The sequence below is a fragment of the Tachypleus tridentatus genome, chromosome 13 (genome assembly GCF_004210375.1).
Source record: "Tachypleus tridentatus isolate NWPU-2018 chromosome 13, ASM421037v1, whole genome shotgun sequence".
Taxonomy (NCBI): Eukaryota; Metazoa; Arthropoda; class Merostomata; order Xiphosura; family Limulidae; genus Tachypleus; species Tachypleus tridentatus.
The window spans coordinates 143,297,495-143,313,575 of NC_134837.1; the positions used below are offsets into that span (position 1 = coordinate 143,297,495).

Here is a 16,081-nt window from a genome sequence, read left to right on the forward strand (position 1 = left end):
ACACAAATGAAACTTCTTTTATAACTGCACTGATCATTTCTGAATTTGCCTTTGGTTAAAGTGTAGTTCTAACAGACATTAATTATCAAGTTCTATCAGTTTGCTTTTTCAAAACAATAAATAATTCATTATAGCACAATATAAAGATCAAACTGTTCAGTTCAAAAATAAATGACTATGATGGAAAAAGGTTAAAATAAATTAGTTATAACAGATTAACTGATATAATACTTATTGAAATAGGCACTTGTCTATATTCATTCCACAAACACTAAAATACACAAATTCTTATTTTTCAATTAAACTAAATACCTTTTAAAAGTGAAATGTCAGCAAAAACAAAGTTACCATTAATACTGCTTTATTTCAAAATTCATATAATATATACTGAACAACTAACTCAAAAGGAATATTTCATGTGTAGTTAAAATACAACAATTAATGAATCATATATTTATAGAATAAAATGGACTGCAAACCTCTGAAATACTGAAACCCTTCCCTTGTTCAAGTTTCAGGTTATGCTGTCAACACTTTGTATATAAAAAATTAAAAATTTCCTTTATGAATTGTAGAATAGACATCATTTATCCACTGTATGTAATAAAAACATTTTGTAAATAATGTAGAGATAGCAGTGCAAATAAAAGCACAAACAAAAATGTAGGATTGAAACAGCTATGCACAGAATATTCTTACATGACTTACATGTTACACTATGAAAGAAAATAAAAAACAGTTATGAGGTTGGTCAAACTGACCAACCTCACAGGAGGCTTGTAATAATCAAGACATGTTTTAGCCCAACTTGAATTTTCTTGTAAATCAATCCTTGGCTCTTAGTTATACTATACTGAACTGATGCACACTCTAACATGACCATGATATTATGATGAAGTGCACATCAGCAGTCAGAAATATGTGACTTCTAAGTGCAGTAATACTGAAATAAAGTATGCATTTTATATTTTAACATTAAATTTTATTATTGTAAATCACATAGGGATGATCAGTGTATAAATATATCAACTTATATTCTTGTTTGCATTATTTTTGGCACTGTCATCCGTACATTGTTTTATATTTACAAACTATTTTTGAATACTTGTTTTGTGATGTTTTTCCACCTGACTGAAAGTTAATATATTCAATGAATTTGTTTGATAGCATTTAATATTATGTGTATAGATTTTTTAAAACTCTTTTACTCCATACTCAGTATTAAGGTTTAGCTACATAAAAACACAGATTCTGTAGTGTACAAAGCATTGAGTATTCCATGTGCAGTCATCTACTACTGATTGATAATTCCCATTTTACCCTGTACTCAAGCTTTTTAAAGGAACACCAGATTTCTGTAAAAAAATATAACTTCAAACAAAAAATAATGATAATATTGTTTATACTAGAATAACTTTTTTTTTTAATTACTATTAGTAATTATGACTAAGTGATGACATTATGAATTTAGGTTTAAAATTTAAACTGTCATTGGTGATAAAGCAGTTGCAGTTATTTTGATTAAAACAAGAAAGATGAACAATTTGATGGATTGGTCACTTTCTGCTTTAATATCTTAGCAATGGTTTCTTACTCATTTTTGAGGCTTCTTGGCAAGAGAAGCAAATGAAAATAAATGGCAATCATATTTTAAAGTAAAATTCTCTGTCAGTGTTGATTTTTTAGTGTACATATTTGTATTATGGCCACTGATTGTGATATTACACTCTCCTACCTTCCACGAGACTTACTGTGCAAGCATTAGGGAATCTTGAACAAACCCCGTTTTTCCTGCTACAATTTAGATTTTATTGAAAAGTTTTAACAGTGATAAACATTTTGGTTATGAGGAGGCAGAAGGGAATGTATTTCAGAGGTGAGTATCTGTTTGAAAACCATTCTGATTCTCAAAGAGTAAAATTTAAATCAGTTACACTTGACTCAAATACCGAAACTTAGAATAACCACACATGAAAAAAAAAAAAAGAGGAAAAATATAAAACTACAAGTTACAGGGCAGGAAATCAATAATACTGACTGTATGAAATATATATCCAAGCAGTTTTTAGTAGAATTCAGAATCAGAAATAACTTATAGAACTAAATTTGAGAGAGAATGAGTGAAGTAGATCAGCCTCCAAAAAAATTGCACCAACAGGACATGAAGATAGAAGGTATTTTTTCATACGAGTACCTCTTTATTCATGCCATTCTTTAAGCAAAGATATCAGTTTTGTGTATTGAACCTGTGAAGCCAACAATGGAAGACAGTTGTATATAAAAAAATATAGGAGGATACATTTTCCTGTTCCTGCAACAGAAGGCTCTCAGGCAAACAAGCCTAGACACATATAATGAAAAGACATATTTCAAAGGCAGTAGCCCTTCTTCATCCATCTAAAATATGGTTTTTAAATCACAAAATCACCCAAATTAATAATAATCAAGTAAAACCAGGAAAAGACTCAAGTATCCTCAAAGATGGGCTCAGCAACATAAGGAAAATGCAGTGAGAACATCAAAACATAAATAGAAACAGATGATCCACATAATAGTAGGAGCTGAGAAATCTAGTGATAATGGTAGTCCTGTTTTAAATACCTTCAATGCTTTGTAAGAATGTGCCTCTACGATGGGAAAATACCTAACAAGGGATCATGAGCCACTAGATGGCACTCTTTCTCCACTTCTAAAGGAGAATTTCATGGAGCTCCATCACAGAAGGTGAAATTTTACACAGTACAAAAATATAGGTATATGAAACAAATGTGAGCAAATTTATATACAGGAAACCTACTAGAATGATACAAGGATTTACAAATCATCATGGGAGGACAATAGGTTAAGATAAAGAACTTCACTGAAATATCTATGATTACTAGGGGAATTGAGTGTTAATGCCCCATATTTTTTGTTAAGTGAGAATGTTAACAACTAAGAGATGCAAATATAAATTTTGATACAAGACATCTTCAGTTAAAATAGCTTCATTGTTTTAATAGTGTGACTGACCTTTAGAACAAGTTGCCTTCAGAAGTAGTAGATGCAATTAATTTACAAAGGTTTAAGGGAAAGCTTAATAAATATTTGAATGTGATGATCTAGCTTTCAGTTTTTAGCTTAATTCAGTAGATAGGAAGGCCTAGATAGATCAAAAGGTGATTTGTTGTCCTTTAATGTTATGTTACACATGCAGCAAAACATCAATACCCTTTGCTGTAAAAAATGTTCAAAACTGCTAAACCAAAAATGGAATAAAGCTGGAAAAGTCTTATTTGTATGATGCATAGAAAACCAAAGTGGAAAAAAAAGAAAAGAAAAAGATGAACCCAAGAAACATGAAGCAAGTGGTTCAGTGAAGTCCTAAAAGTTAAAATGAAGTCACTCAGAAAAAGCCATAAAGCTTTACTTTACTTACACTTAAGCCATGTCACTCAAAAAGTTTAAGTAGATGTAGCAAACATCAAAAAACACAATACAAACACAACTATAGAAAAACTGACAATCTGAAACAAGAGATACTAAAAGCTTAATAAGGTCCTGCTCGTGAGCTATCACTGAGCAGAAAACAAGTTTAAGTGAAATGAGACTAGCAAAGTGAAATCAGGACTAGAATGTTAGCAGTTCAATCCAGCTCTGCAGAAATTTAAGGTGATAAGGCCTAAGCAAAAAAAATCGATCTTCAATTAAAATTTTAAAAAATCTACTGTTATGTAAATAAAGCATGGCTCAGTTGTAACACCTGCCAAAAATAGTGTATAATGGCCTGAATATTCTGAACTATCAAAACTGAAATAGCAGTGACAATTTGCTACACACACTAGCAGCAAATTGCATTAAACCTCCAGTTAAGTATAACAACTCTGACAGTGGCAGAAAGAGTTCAATAAAAAAAAAGTTACAGTAAAGTGAACAGTACAGCTGTCAACAAGAAAATTTCAATTACAATGGGAAGACAGTTTATGTAGGATCCCTTGAAGCATACACAATAATTCACACTTAAGGCTGGACAGTGTACAACTGTGGGTAAATAATACAGGGTGTTCGGAAAGTCCCTGTGCACTTGTATATTTATTAACATACAAAACCGCACAGTGACTTTCTGAACACCCTGTACATATTCTGCAATGTGAAAGGACAATGAGAAATATTTAGTTAGGTTGTATTAATAGAATCAATTCAAATTCAACAATGAAAGGTCTCTAGTATTTCAGAGGTAAATCTACCCAACTTTAATCATTGTTTTTTCTCAAATCTACAAAAATTGTGGTAGTTTAAAACTGTACTGATAGTAATAACACAAACACACAATGAGGAGTAACGCAGGACATACATCAACATTTGATAAGCTAACAAACAATTGCAAAACTATTCAGTCCACTTATTACTATATAGTATATACAGAAAAAAATACTAGTTTCAATCAATCCCAGTGTCCTCCCCAAATTCTGAGGGTTGACAACTATTCTTTCATGCCTGCACCAACAAGCCTAAATCAAGCTTCTCATTTCAAACCCATTTTATAATACCATTTACCAACTGAGTCTTTACCTACTTCATGTTTCTTTTACCTAACAAATTCTGCTAACTTTCCCTTAGATTTAATTGTGTCTAAAAGTTATACAACTTCTGCGTCCTACGGATGTTCAAAATACATAACCCCTCATTAATTTTTCAATGTAAATGAACTTTATCATTCATTTATATTTGAAACAATTCCAGCTGTTGTTTCAGCAAAAAGGCTTTACACTTCCACCCCATACACCTAATGTTTAAGTTATCTCTCATCCAATTTTAACATCTTTCGTGAGCAATTCTTTAATATTTAAGAATGCTATTTTTGCCATTCCTGTCCTTTGTTTTATCTCATTTTTTTCCAGACACCTTACATTCTGCTTTGATGCATATTCTGAGAACTTCGATATAAATTACCTTAATGCAGTTAATTTCAAAATAATATCAGTCAAGTAAGGTAGATTTTAAAGGCCTGAATGAGCAATCTACAAATAGTACCAAATTTTAAACTTTGTCTCATAGATGTCTTTGTAACCCAATCTTTATTGTATTTTAACATGAACAAAAAATGGTGTAACAAGGACTACTTTGAGTCAAGAAACAAAACAAATACTAAGAGTTAATACATCTTAAAAGTTTACTTTGAAGCTGCATGACACAATCATGTGGAATACCTTGATAAACAAACTATATAAAAATGCACTCTTAGAAATACAAGTTTGCTCACGAAAGAATAAAACTTAAGCATTAGTTTATTAATTTGTTGTTGTTAAATGTTCCATCCACCATGGGTATTAAAACTCACTTTAGAGCATCACAAAAATGAAAATGTATGTTGTTAACTTTCATAGAAAGCAACTTAAAGGCTAGTTGTGGTAACAACACATATTTTGGACATGAAAGACAAGAGTGGAAGCAGCTAGTCAACATTCACCACCATTTTGATACTTGGATTGAATAATGGGAATTGACTGTCATTCTTATAATTCACTATGCTCTCAAATTGCAGAGAGAAATTTTTGTTTTTGGTGATAATCGAGCATTAAAAAAGGAAATTCGAATTTACAGTTTGACACACTAACCACTGGGGCTGCAAGGTAAAATAATCACAAACTATGGACTTCTGATCAGATGAATCAACTAGACTTTTACCTTCATAAAGAAGCCTATTCTTCAAGGTATGATCCCAATGATAATAAAATGCAGATATTTTGGATGTAGAATGGGCCATAGTTTCAAAAATATTCCATAACAATCAGAAGGAACTAAGAACTGTAAATTTGAAAGGCCACAGAAGATGATTGCACCTATTCAACTTACAAATCTTGGATCGATTCAATAATGAAGTATGTTTTAAACTCATTATCATACCTTTTGCTCTTACATTCCTAGAAGAATTTGATGCATTTCTTACTGAGAAATGGTATAAAAGTATTGCTGAAACTTCCAAACACCTTGTTATTTCACAGTTAAATCAAACAAATACTGTTCATAAATGGCCAATGCCACATATGATAAAACAAATGACAAATTCTGAACAATACTTTTATTACTTTAGGTAGTCAAAGGAAGAAAACTGAGACTTTTATAAAACTGATCAAAATAACACAGTGTTTTTTTTTTAAACTCAATCAACACAACAATGCCATATTAATGCACGTGTTTTCACTTCATTCTTTCAGCCTTAAAAACAAGTTTAGGTAAAAAGCTTTTACACAGTTTAGTAAGAAATACTTTTAGCAGCTGCTACAGAAGACTAATGATTCTAACATGTAGACATTTTCTAATAATTCTGATTTCACTCAAACTCAAGGCAGTAACTAACAGTAATTTGTGCAAGTGTAAACAAATTGATATTCATTATCCATTTCATAGCCAGATGTGTATAATCATCCCTTTATTGAACATGTGATAACAGAATCTACACAGGGCATAAAAAATAAGACTTAAAAATATATTGCTCTCTTCAATTAAAGAAAATATTTTAATAGATCAACAAACTGTACATTTCTGTTAATAATCTGAACTCTTAAAAAATCCAGTACCACAGCTACATACACCATGACGATTTCAATAAAATCACTAATGTTGCAATTATAAATCATTTGAATATTCATAAATAATTATCAAAATAATACCATAAACTATTGTAAAACATTCCTTTTTAATCTCTTCACATTAATGTTCAATTGTTGATTTTTTGTTTTATTTATAGAATTAATTAATCAAGACAGTTTTATCACTAAATAGCCCCACATACAGCCTTGTTTCTTAGAATAACATTCAAGAACATAACATGAGGTCAACTGTGCTCAACACCAGTCACGTAAAAATGTAAGGGGCAAATGAGCTAAAAAAAAATTTGAACATTTATAGGTATGATTGTTTTTATAAGTTTGCAATAACTGGATAATAAAATCTGTACATGTTAGTTAAGGAAATTACTTTAACCTCATCATGTCATTTTTTCCAAAGTGTGGTTTTGAAATCAAGTGATCTCTAATGCCTTTCACTGCAGCTCTAATTTTGAAGAAGCTTCAAAAGAAAAACTTGTCTTTTAGTTGCAATTCCTTCGTCGTTCCCTTCTTTTTAAAAATTAATACAGGTTCCCAAAGTGTTACAAACTTAGTCAAGACTTTCACATATAAGTGAATATAGGAAATGAAAAACAAACAAATCACAAACTTTGAAGATAATGTACTAAAAAGAGTTTAGATGTTGTACTCTATGTGATGAGTTTCTTTGTTACCTCATACAGGAAAATTTTAAAATTCACATTAAGGAAAAAATTTTGCCCTAACAATACGTTTAATTACCAGTATTTGTATATAAAGGGCTATATCAGAAATGGTAACCTTAAATTAATTCTTTCAACTACAAGAACCTCAATTTCACATTCTGACAACAAAATCAATAACTGTTCTATACAGTAGTTTTCAAATAATACTGCACACACTAGAAAAACAAATTTCTTTTCCTCCTCTGAAATCTTGACTCAATATGCATCATTACAATTTAATCATTTGACTCATGACATGTTAAATTTACAATTTTATACAGTATTAAGTTTTACCCTTCTCTTTTTTCTAATCAAGTACATTCCACACAGTGATGAATAAATTAATGGTTAGAATTATTAAGTTTTAGAGGAAAAGACAAATTACATGAATGATAACATTCTTAAAGTTTCTTTTTTAAAACATACTAAGAGATTTTATATTTAACATAAAATTAGCTGTTTACTTTTTATATGAATAAATTGTGCTTTTATGAGTGTTACATAAGTAACCTTGGACTCACCAATACATTGATTTGTAAATATAAACCAGGGTTTAAATTTTTTTTGACTCGACATTCTTCAACAGGGTACGTGACCTGGAATTTTTACTAATTCTGCAGAAATTTTATTTGTCCTACAAGGTGATCTGAACAATATAATTTTCAAGGTCATAATAAACACAGTAAAGCTTTAGACACTGATTTTATTCTCAACAGCAGTTTGAACATTTTTGTTTCATCCTCATGAACAATTATTTCCCAGGTGAGCCCAAAAATTGCTTAACAAACAAAGTGGCCTATTAATAATACTGGCTGACTGACCTATGCACCAACCAACGATTGTTTTAACTTTGTATGGTGTACGCAAAGATATGATAAGCATCTTGTGCAGAAAACCTATAATCAATCAATACCTTGACCTCTTGTTCCAAAATAAACAGAGAATCTATAAGAGGTCAGAAAGAGCCATGTACATGGTATGTTCAAAGGTTTGCAGAACTGTTGGAAAGTAACTGCATGTACCCTTCACTGTCAAAAAAAGCTTGAATGCAATGCTAAGGAATATAGTCTTGTACAGATACTCTGTAATGTTGGATGAACTGAGCATAAGTTTTACAAAATGTCCACTAACATGTAACCAAAATTTGAACCTTCTGCCATCATGAACCAGAAAACCAAATAATGGCACTTATTTACTGTGCTACTAGTTATGCATGGTAGCCTCAAAGGAAGTAATGTTGAAATACACAATGTGAAGGCATTTACAGTTTAATGGTAAACATAAAGAAAAATAGGTATTTAATGAACTCCACTTGTTTATTTTTAGCAGCACAATTACTCTACAAGTAACTTTAAGAAGCTGACAGGACAACTGTATGGAAAAAGTCATTTAGCCCTTATTTATACACTACTCACATGAGCAAATGAAATGAAATTTTTGATGACTGCTGGCTTATTTTCCTACTACATTTTAACTGTTTGATTGGTCTTCTCTGTAAGTTCTTTAAGACATAGAAAGAAAGACCTACATTACAATTATTCTTGGGTGTTGCCAATATAACTGGTTACTTCATAAACAACATGGTTATTCAAACTTTTGTTGTTTACTATAGCCTGGCATTGATAACTTATTTTGGTAGCCATTCCAAACTTGTATATATGGTTCTTCACAACATTCAACTTAAATAGTATGACACACCTACCTCCTCCTTCTTCTGCTTCTGCATCTTCTTCATCGTCATCTTCTTCTTCAACAACTACTGAGTCATCAACCTCCTCCTCTTCACTAATATGAAAGAATGGACTTCTAACCATTCTATTTTTATTCATAATGATATAACACTACCCTCCCCAATTTTATGATCCCATGTAAACATTAAAATATTAGCTTAAAATGCATTATCTCTTTTCTTTAAATTGATTTATGCTTCATTAGTACAAGAGGTAACTAATAATCACAACTTTTGATGACTTTATTGGATTTTGTACCGAATGAATCTTTTAGCCCCTGAAAATTAAATCTTAATATCTAATGTCAATCACTCAGTTCTACTAAAAGGAGTAACATCTACAATAAATAAATCATATTCTGTTTTATTTTAATCCTTTATTATTTAGATATCTACTGTCTGTTTACTGGTGTTGAGCATGGCTGACCTAATGAACAATAGTTCTTACAGTTACGAGTAAAATAACTTTTAAATCAAACCAACATTTATACTTGGTTAAAAAAAAAAAAAGCCTTTATTTTCAGCACTTTTACTCGAGTACTTGCATCTATGCTAGTTGTCAACAGACAAACATAAAAACTGTGTTTGTGCAAATTCAGGGAAAAAACAAACAAACAGAGGCATTATCCTAAAATGTCAGTTATATACATGTTTGCTATCAATTCAATAATATTTTTCAATTTCTTTCTACAGATAGCATTCCACACATAATAAGATTGAAATTTAGTGAGGTTCTTGATATTCATAACACTGAATAATACTTTGGTTCAGCTATAATATTGCATGTTCCAATTCTGTTGAAACTGTTTTGTACAATTTATTATTACTATTTATGCAGAAAAGATTGAGTTAAGAGTTGTTCAGAAGCCTATATAAAAGTTAATTCTAGGATAAGCTTAGAACTGGGCTTCAAACTAGTTCCACAAATCTTAAAAATGTTGCTCCCATATTACACAGAAAATTAATGTATAAGTGTAGTTAACAGCAGTCAGAGCAAAAATAACAGAAAATTTTGCTGGTTCTAGTGAAGTAAACTGTCATGAAGTAGTACTTTAAAGTTACTAAACCTGAAAGTGTCTATGATTGTTCCAGAACTGACAATTTTTGTATAAAAAAGTGTGCAAAAACTGGTCTGCCTGACAAAATTTGATGTTTGTTCAAATACTATCATTCTAAAATGAATTCATTGTCAATACACAAACTTCCTCAAAAGCAAGAACATATATTTAAAATAGCAGGTTGTAAAAAAGTACATAATTAAGATTATGGTAATGAACATGGTACTTATGTAAAACAATGTTCGATTATTAAGGATTTGTGTGAAGTGAAAAATTAAGAGTAATTTTATTTTGTGAAATTCATATTTCTAGATGTTTTATTATTTACAATTATAAACGAAAAGTCAAGTAATAACACAATATAAGATTCTGAAGATTTATTTTAAAAACTACTAAACTGAGCACCTAACAATTATTTCAAATATAAAACTTATAAAAATTTGTTTCTTATTCAGTTTCTAAAATATTTATAAACTTTAAGTTAATATTTTCCTAAAGTGAAAATGTATTCCAAATAATTCTTACCTCCTCTTACACTATAGATATTCTTTCACATTGCCTTTGCCTATCTAATGATTGATTTCCAGTCCCACTTAAATGCCCTTGGATATATTTAATTTACATCTCTCCACCCATGCCAATGCACCTTCTATCCTGGCAAGTACTGTAATATAAGCACCTCATTTGGATTATGTGATCACTTTTTTGAGACTTGCATCATCTCATTTACTAATAGTGGTTCTTAGTTGGGAGGAAGGGGGGCAGAGTGCCAGTGAAAGTGAGTGTTACTGGAAATGCATTTTCAGCTTAGGACAATGTTAACTTCCACAATATACTATAAGCTGACCCTATAGCTAGATTCCTACACTGAGAAGGTAGAAAGGCTGGTGCAAGATTTATACTCTTAACCCAGAAGCTAGTTCCTGTATCAACAATGGAATAGATGAGTAGTCATTATAGGCCAGCCCTAACCAGACAGCCAAGGTTCCACAATTCAAAAATGGAATTAGGGGGTCTTATTTACTACATTCTACATTGGTGGCTGGAGCTATTTGACCACAATGTTAGATACAGATATATTTTAGATTGGATCCAAATCTGTAGCTATAGAGTGATGCATTCCAAACCATTAGAATCACAGTGAAAAAGTGGGCAACACCGAATTGGACAAACTTTCTCTCCAACTGAAGAAGTTCACCCCAGGCTAATAATGAAAACACTGTGTATATCTTACTCAACCACGGGAAGTATAAATATTCATACTCACTACTAAATCAAATGGGAAAGGAATATTCCACTTGCCCCCTGGAATTATGGAGAAGATGTGGAACACTGTGCTCACCAAAAATCTATGATGGGATTACTTCATGTTTGGACTAATGAGAAAATAATGAACCTTCTTCCATGAACAATATATGAAACTGACATTGATCAAAGGAAAGGGCCATGCACACCCCACTAAATAGCATAGTGTCAAATCTGAACCTGTATTACGAATCATCTCCCACAGATGATGGTGCCACTACCAATGAAATCTGAGAAAAGCATTCAGTGATCCATAAGGGAGGGAGCCCAACTTTGCCCTCTTCACCAAGAATGGAAGAAGATACTTGGATATACTGAAGGATAAGCTTTTGTCCACCATTCTAGTGAACGTAAACTGGGTGAAGTACGGATTTCCTACCTCCACTAGTAGAATTTGTTGGAGTAATGCACACTGGGGAGTCTTGATGAAGTGCTCTTGAATCAATGCAGTTTAAGTTCCCTACAATTTTAAAAGCAAACTGATCCCAATTTATTCAATTCAAAGATCAGCAGGGACAGGCAAGATCTCCTTTACCTTTACACATGTTAGTCCATGAGTAGTGTGTCCATGATAATATGGTAATACCATTTGGTAAGCACCTAGATGATCATATGGAACACCTCATTTCTATACAGCCTGTTGTAACTAGGCTAGTGGGGAATTGTACTGACAAAAGCACACATGTATGGACAACTCTTGCCACAGAGTAGGGTCCAACAAAAGCCAGAAGTAATGGACTTTGGTAAAATGGAGACAAGATTGTGATAGATGTACCAACTCCTCCATGTAATCCAGATGTTGTTGTTGTTGTTAAAATGGCCATGGGGAGTAGCAGAAAACTCAAAGAAATTTGCCAGATAATGTAAAAATCATGAGAAAAAACCACTGGGAAGAGTCCAAAATACCAGCTCATAAAATGTCTTCACTAGATTAATAAAAAGGGCAGCAAAAGTCATCATTGAGCTGAATCTAGAGATTTTTACACCTGTAAAGACAAGAATATTCAGCACAGATATCAGTGAATACACTGATATAGAACTGATACAGTTCTAAGGAACTGGGGACAAATCACGGGAAACTGAAAAATCCCAACAAATACAAAATTGAGACCTTTCACCATGAAAGGAGGTAAGGTGAATCACATACCACCTCCAGGCCTGAAAAGCTAAAAAAACTGATCAGATAACAACTAAGTGCAGAGACGAGAAGTATACAGCAAAAGAATTTTAGAGAGGGATGTATCTTCTTTCCCACAAACCCAGAGAGATAGAACCATCCCTGTAAGTAAGAACCCAGTGTCCTATTTCATAGCCTGGAGTTGGACAGGAGGTGGTTGAATCAGGTTTAAAACATTATGAAAATTAATACAACTAAGAGTAGCTCCATGAACTGTAGAACCTAATCCCTGTACACAAAAGGTAGCAAAAAAAAAAAATACTATGAGAATGTAGAGAAATGCCTCAGAAACCTCAAACCTGGACATTCACAGATCTGTTAGAAAAGATACCACTGTGGACCTGGGAGGATTAGAGAATGGGCCGAATAATGATCATCCACCAATCTCCCCTTGTCTCAGGTAAATAAAATAAACAGGAATAACATTCTGGACAAATTGAATTAACTATCATTATTATCCCCATGACATGTAATTCATATAGCCATGAAATGAAAATCCACACTTCACTGTTCAAGTGGGGATGGAAGTATCACAGGTTGGGAGAATAATGGAGGTGGAGAAATGAATGGCAGATCAACTTCAATACCAGAACCTAAAATACCCACAGATCTTCAGTTGGAGGAATACCATATTCTACCATTATCTGATTGAATATTTAGTACCAGAACAGAGGTGCATTCACGTGGGTGGAGAGTTTTGTAAATTAGATAATTCTAAGATAATTTAAATGGGATATAAAAGGCTGGGGCATATGAAATCAATATTTAGATAGGCAAAGTCAAAGTACACCTATAGCATCCAAGGATAATAAATATGTTTTTGAAATTTTTATTTTGTGACTTTCCTATTCTAACAACATTCACATGTACGACTTTCACATTAATTTATATTTTAATAAATACATAAAAAATGCTTTGGATTTTATGTCTGGGATGACTTACAGTGATATAATTCAGCATTTTTTATTATTCTAAATAATTTCAATCTACATTTTCCAAATGTATATAAATACTATCTTACAATTAACGAGAAATATAACCTTTAATGATTTTTATGTGAACACAATCTATCATCAATAAAATAAAGCAGATATCATATTCACTACCATAATCACTATCAGTCACTTTCTGGCAACTACCATTTTAAATGTATATTCTCCCTTAGGAATAAATTGGTTAACCTATGAACCCACTCACAGGATGAGCACCGAACACATTACAAAATGGATTTTAATACTCTGAGCACTGAAGCACATTCAGTAACACATTGAACATTATTTCTCATAACAATGTTCAGTTTAGTAATTTCTTTGTAAAGTTGCTCACTCAAATAAGATTATTTGCATAAATAATTATAACTAGAAGCTTGCATTATTTAAAGCTTAAAGTCAAGAAACTATCACCACTATTTTTCTTTGACAAATGTTTAGAAAATTAAACAACTGGTTCTAAAAGAAAGAAATAACAATCTAACCTATTTTGTTGTCAAAAAGATTTACCAAAAATAATTACCAATATCAATGTATATGTGTATTTAGAATATTGGTCTGTTGTATGTATATTTGTAGAAATTTAACAGAGATAAAGTTAATAATTTGTATAAGTAAATATATCAATATTTTAACAGTTATGTCAAGATAACACTTTTTGTGCTAGTTATAACATTTTCTGGAGTGTTCTTTTTTTACTGCTAAACTTCGTTTTCAACTTAAATATAAATATCAAAGTCAATTTTAACAAACATATATGAATACTTACGATTTACCTATCAAGATTAATACTACGAAATAAAACACATTTAACACACTAAATTTTAGAACTAATGTACCAACTTGTTGAATTGTATATATATTAGAAATATTTAGGAAATAATACTTTACAATATTATATGAAATACAACAAGACTTAATAACCACAAGCACAGAAATGGTAAGGCATACACAAGCTTACAACATATTAAACTGGATTTTATTTTCTCGAATTAAATCTTTCTTACAACCATAAAGATTTAGTAACAAGAACACATTCAGTTTGCACCTGTTCTAGTTTAAGGTGTTCTGAGTTCGTTCAGAATGAAGAAAATAATGTCTTAACATAACTGAGGAAAATGAATAAAAAGCATGGCTAAGCTTGGTGAATACAGAAAATACAGTCAATGCCTTAAATCAAAATACTGTCACCAGTATTCACAAGAGTTGTATGCCCACCAAAACATTAAATGCATTTCTTCCTTAATTCTTTCAACCACTTCAGCCATTTCGTTCTTTCAGATATTATCACACAGTATATTTTTAAACAAAAATGTTAACATCACGAGTACCAATCACAGCGTTAGTATAGGAAAAACGATTTCACACAAAGAGGTCCATATATGAAATCCAACCTTACAGTCAAGACTGTCTCTCCATAATTGTATTAGTTAAATTTACTCAACTGAAATTAATTCTGTTTGCTTACATGCACAATTATTTTTCTAGGAAACCTGCACCACAGTAATATACACATAAGTAACATAATTATGCAGAAAAACAATATCTTCACAAAATTAATTATGATATACTGGTTGTATCTGTTGTGTAGACACTGTTAATTACTGTGTCAGTACTGATATCTCAAACACACTTCAGAACTTAAGATGCCACTATTTAGTGTTTAAACCTTTCTTGTAACTTAGGTGCACCATTCTTTAAACAAAAATTACCACTTTATGGCAGCTCTAGGACTTTCTGTAAGATTTATGTAATTAATTGTTTTTATGCAGCAAATAATCACCCTCTGGGCAGATTTTTGTTTTTAAACAAAATAAATAAATATTAATCACATAATTGCCACAAGAGTTTTACCTAAGCTGTTTGTGAAAAAATACTCACAAACAGCATATGACACAAGATGTTTGTTATAAGATCTTTGGTTGTTCCAATTATTAAATTACCTATAAATATTTTTTTTTAAATCACAGTAATTTTAAAACATAACAGAAAAAAGCAACAATTTTTATGTGATATATATGCAACTATGAAGTGAAGTTAGTGAACACGTAAACATATCCATAAATATTTAATCGTTTAAGTTCAGAGAAGAAAACTTTAAACACATGCTTAAGTATCAATCACTGTGATGTTTGCTCTAATATAAGTAATTTGTATATTTCAGAAAATACATATCTATTATAATGCTAATAAGATTGGACTAATGTAATCACTATCTCCATGAAAATTAGTCATTTTTTTCCCCAACATTTCATGCAAAATTACAGATTTTCCAAACCTGCACACACATGCATGCATATATGCTACACTGATATTTCAACTGCACCTCAAAATTCTACTTAATTTTAACACATTTTCTCATAATCTGGCTAACTAGATGGCATATTTTTCATGCACATACAGGTTCTGAAATAAAATTTTGACTTTTTCCCAGTCCTCTGGCTTCTCCAAGTTTGTGGGTACCTTGTTAATACATGTATTTAAACAAAGTAGCTTTATTTCCTAAAAAAATATTCTTATTTAACTGAA

At 31.3% G+C, this 16,081-nt stretch overlaps 1 protein-coding gene across 5 annotated transcripts in view; it reads right to left on the reverse strand.

The window, feature by feature from the left end:
* The window catches only part of LOC143240567 (protein SET-like), a 59,247-nt gene that overhangs the window by 20,325 nt on the left and 22,841 nt on the right, over positions 1 to 16,081 (reverse strand). For 2 of the 5 annotated variants that reach the window (XM_076483218.1, XM_076483219.1), the window contains exon 5: positions 8,997 to 9,079. The exons of the other annotated variants lie outside the window; for them this stretch is intronic. In XM_076483218.1, the coding sequence (XP_076339333.1) occupies positions 8,997 to 9,079 (83 nt within the window). The remainder of the gene's footprint in view (positions 1 to 8,996; positions 9,080 to 16,081) is intronic. 5 annotated transcript variants of the gene reach the window in all.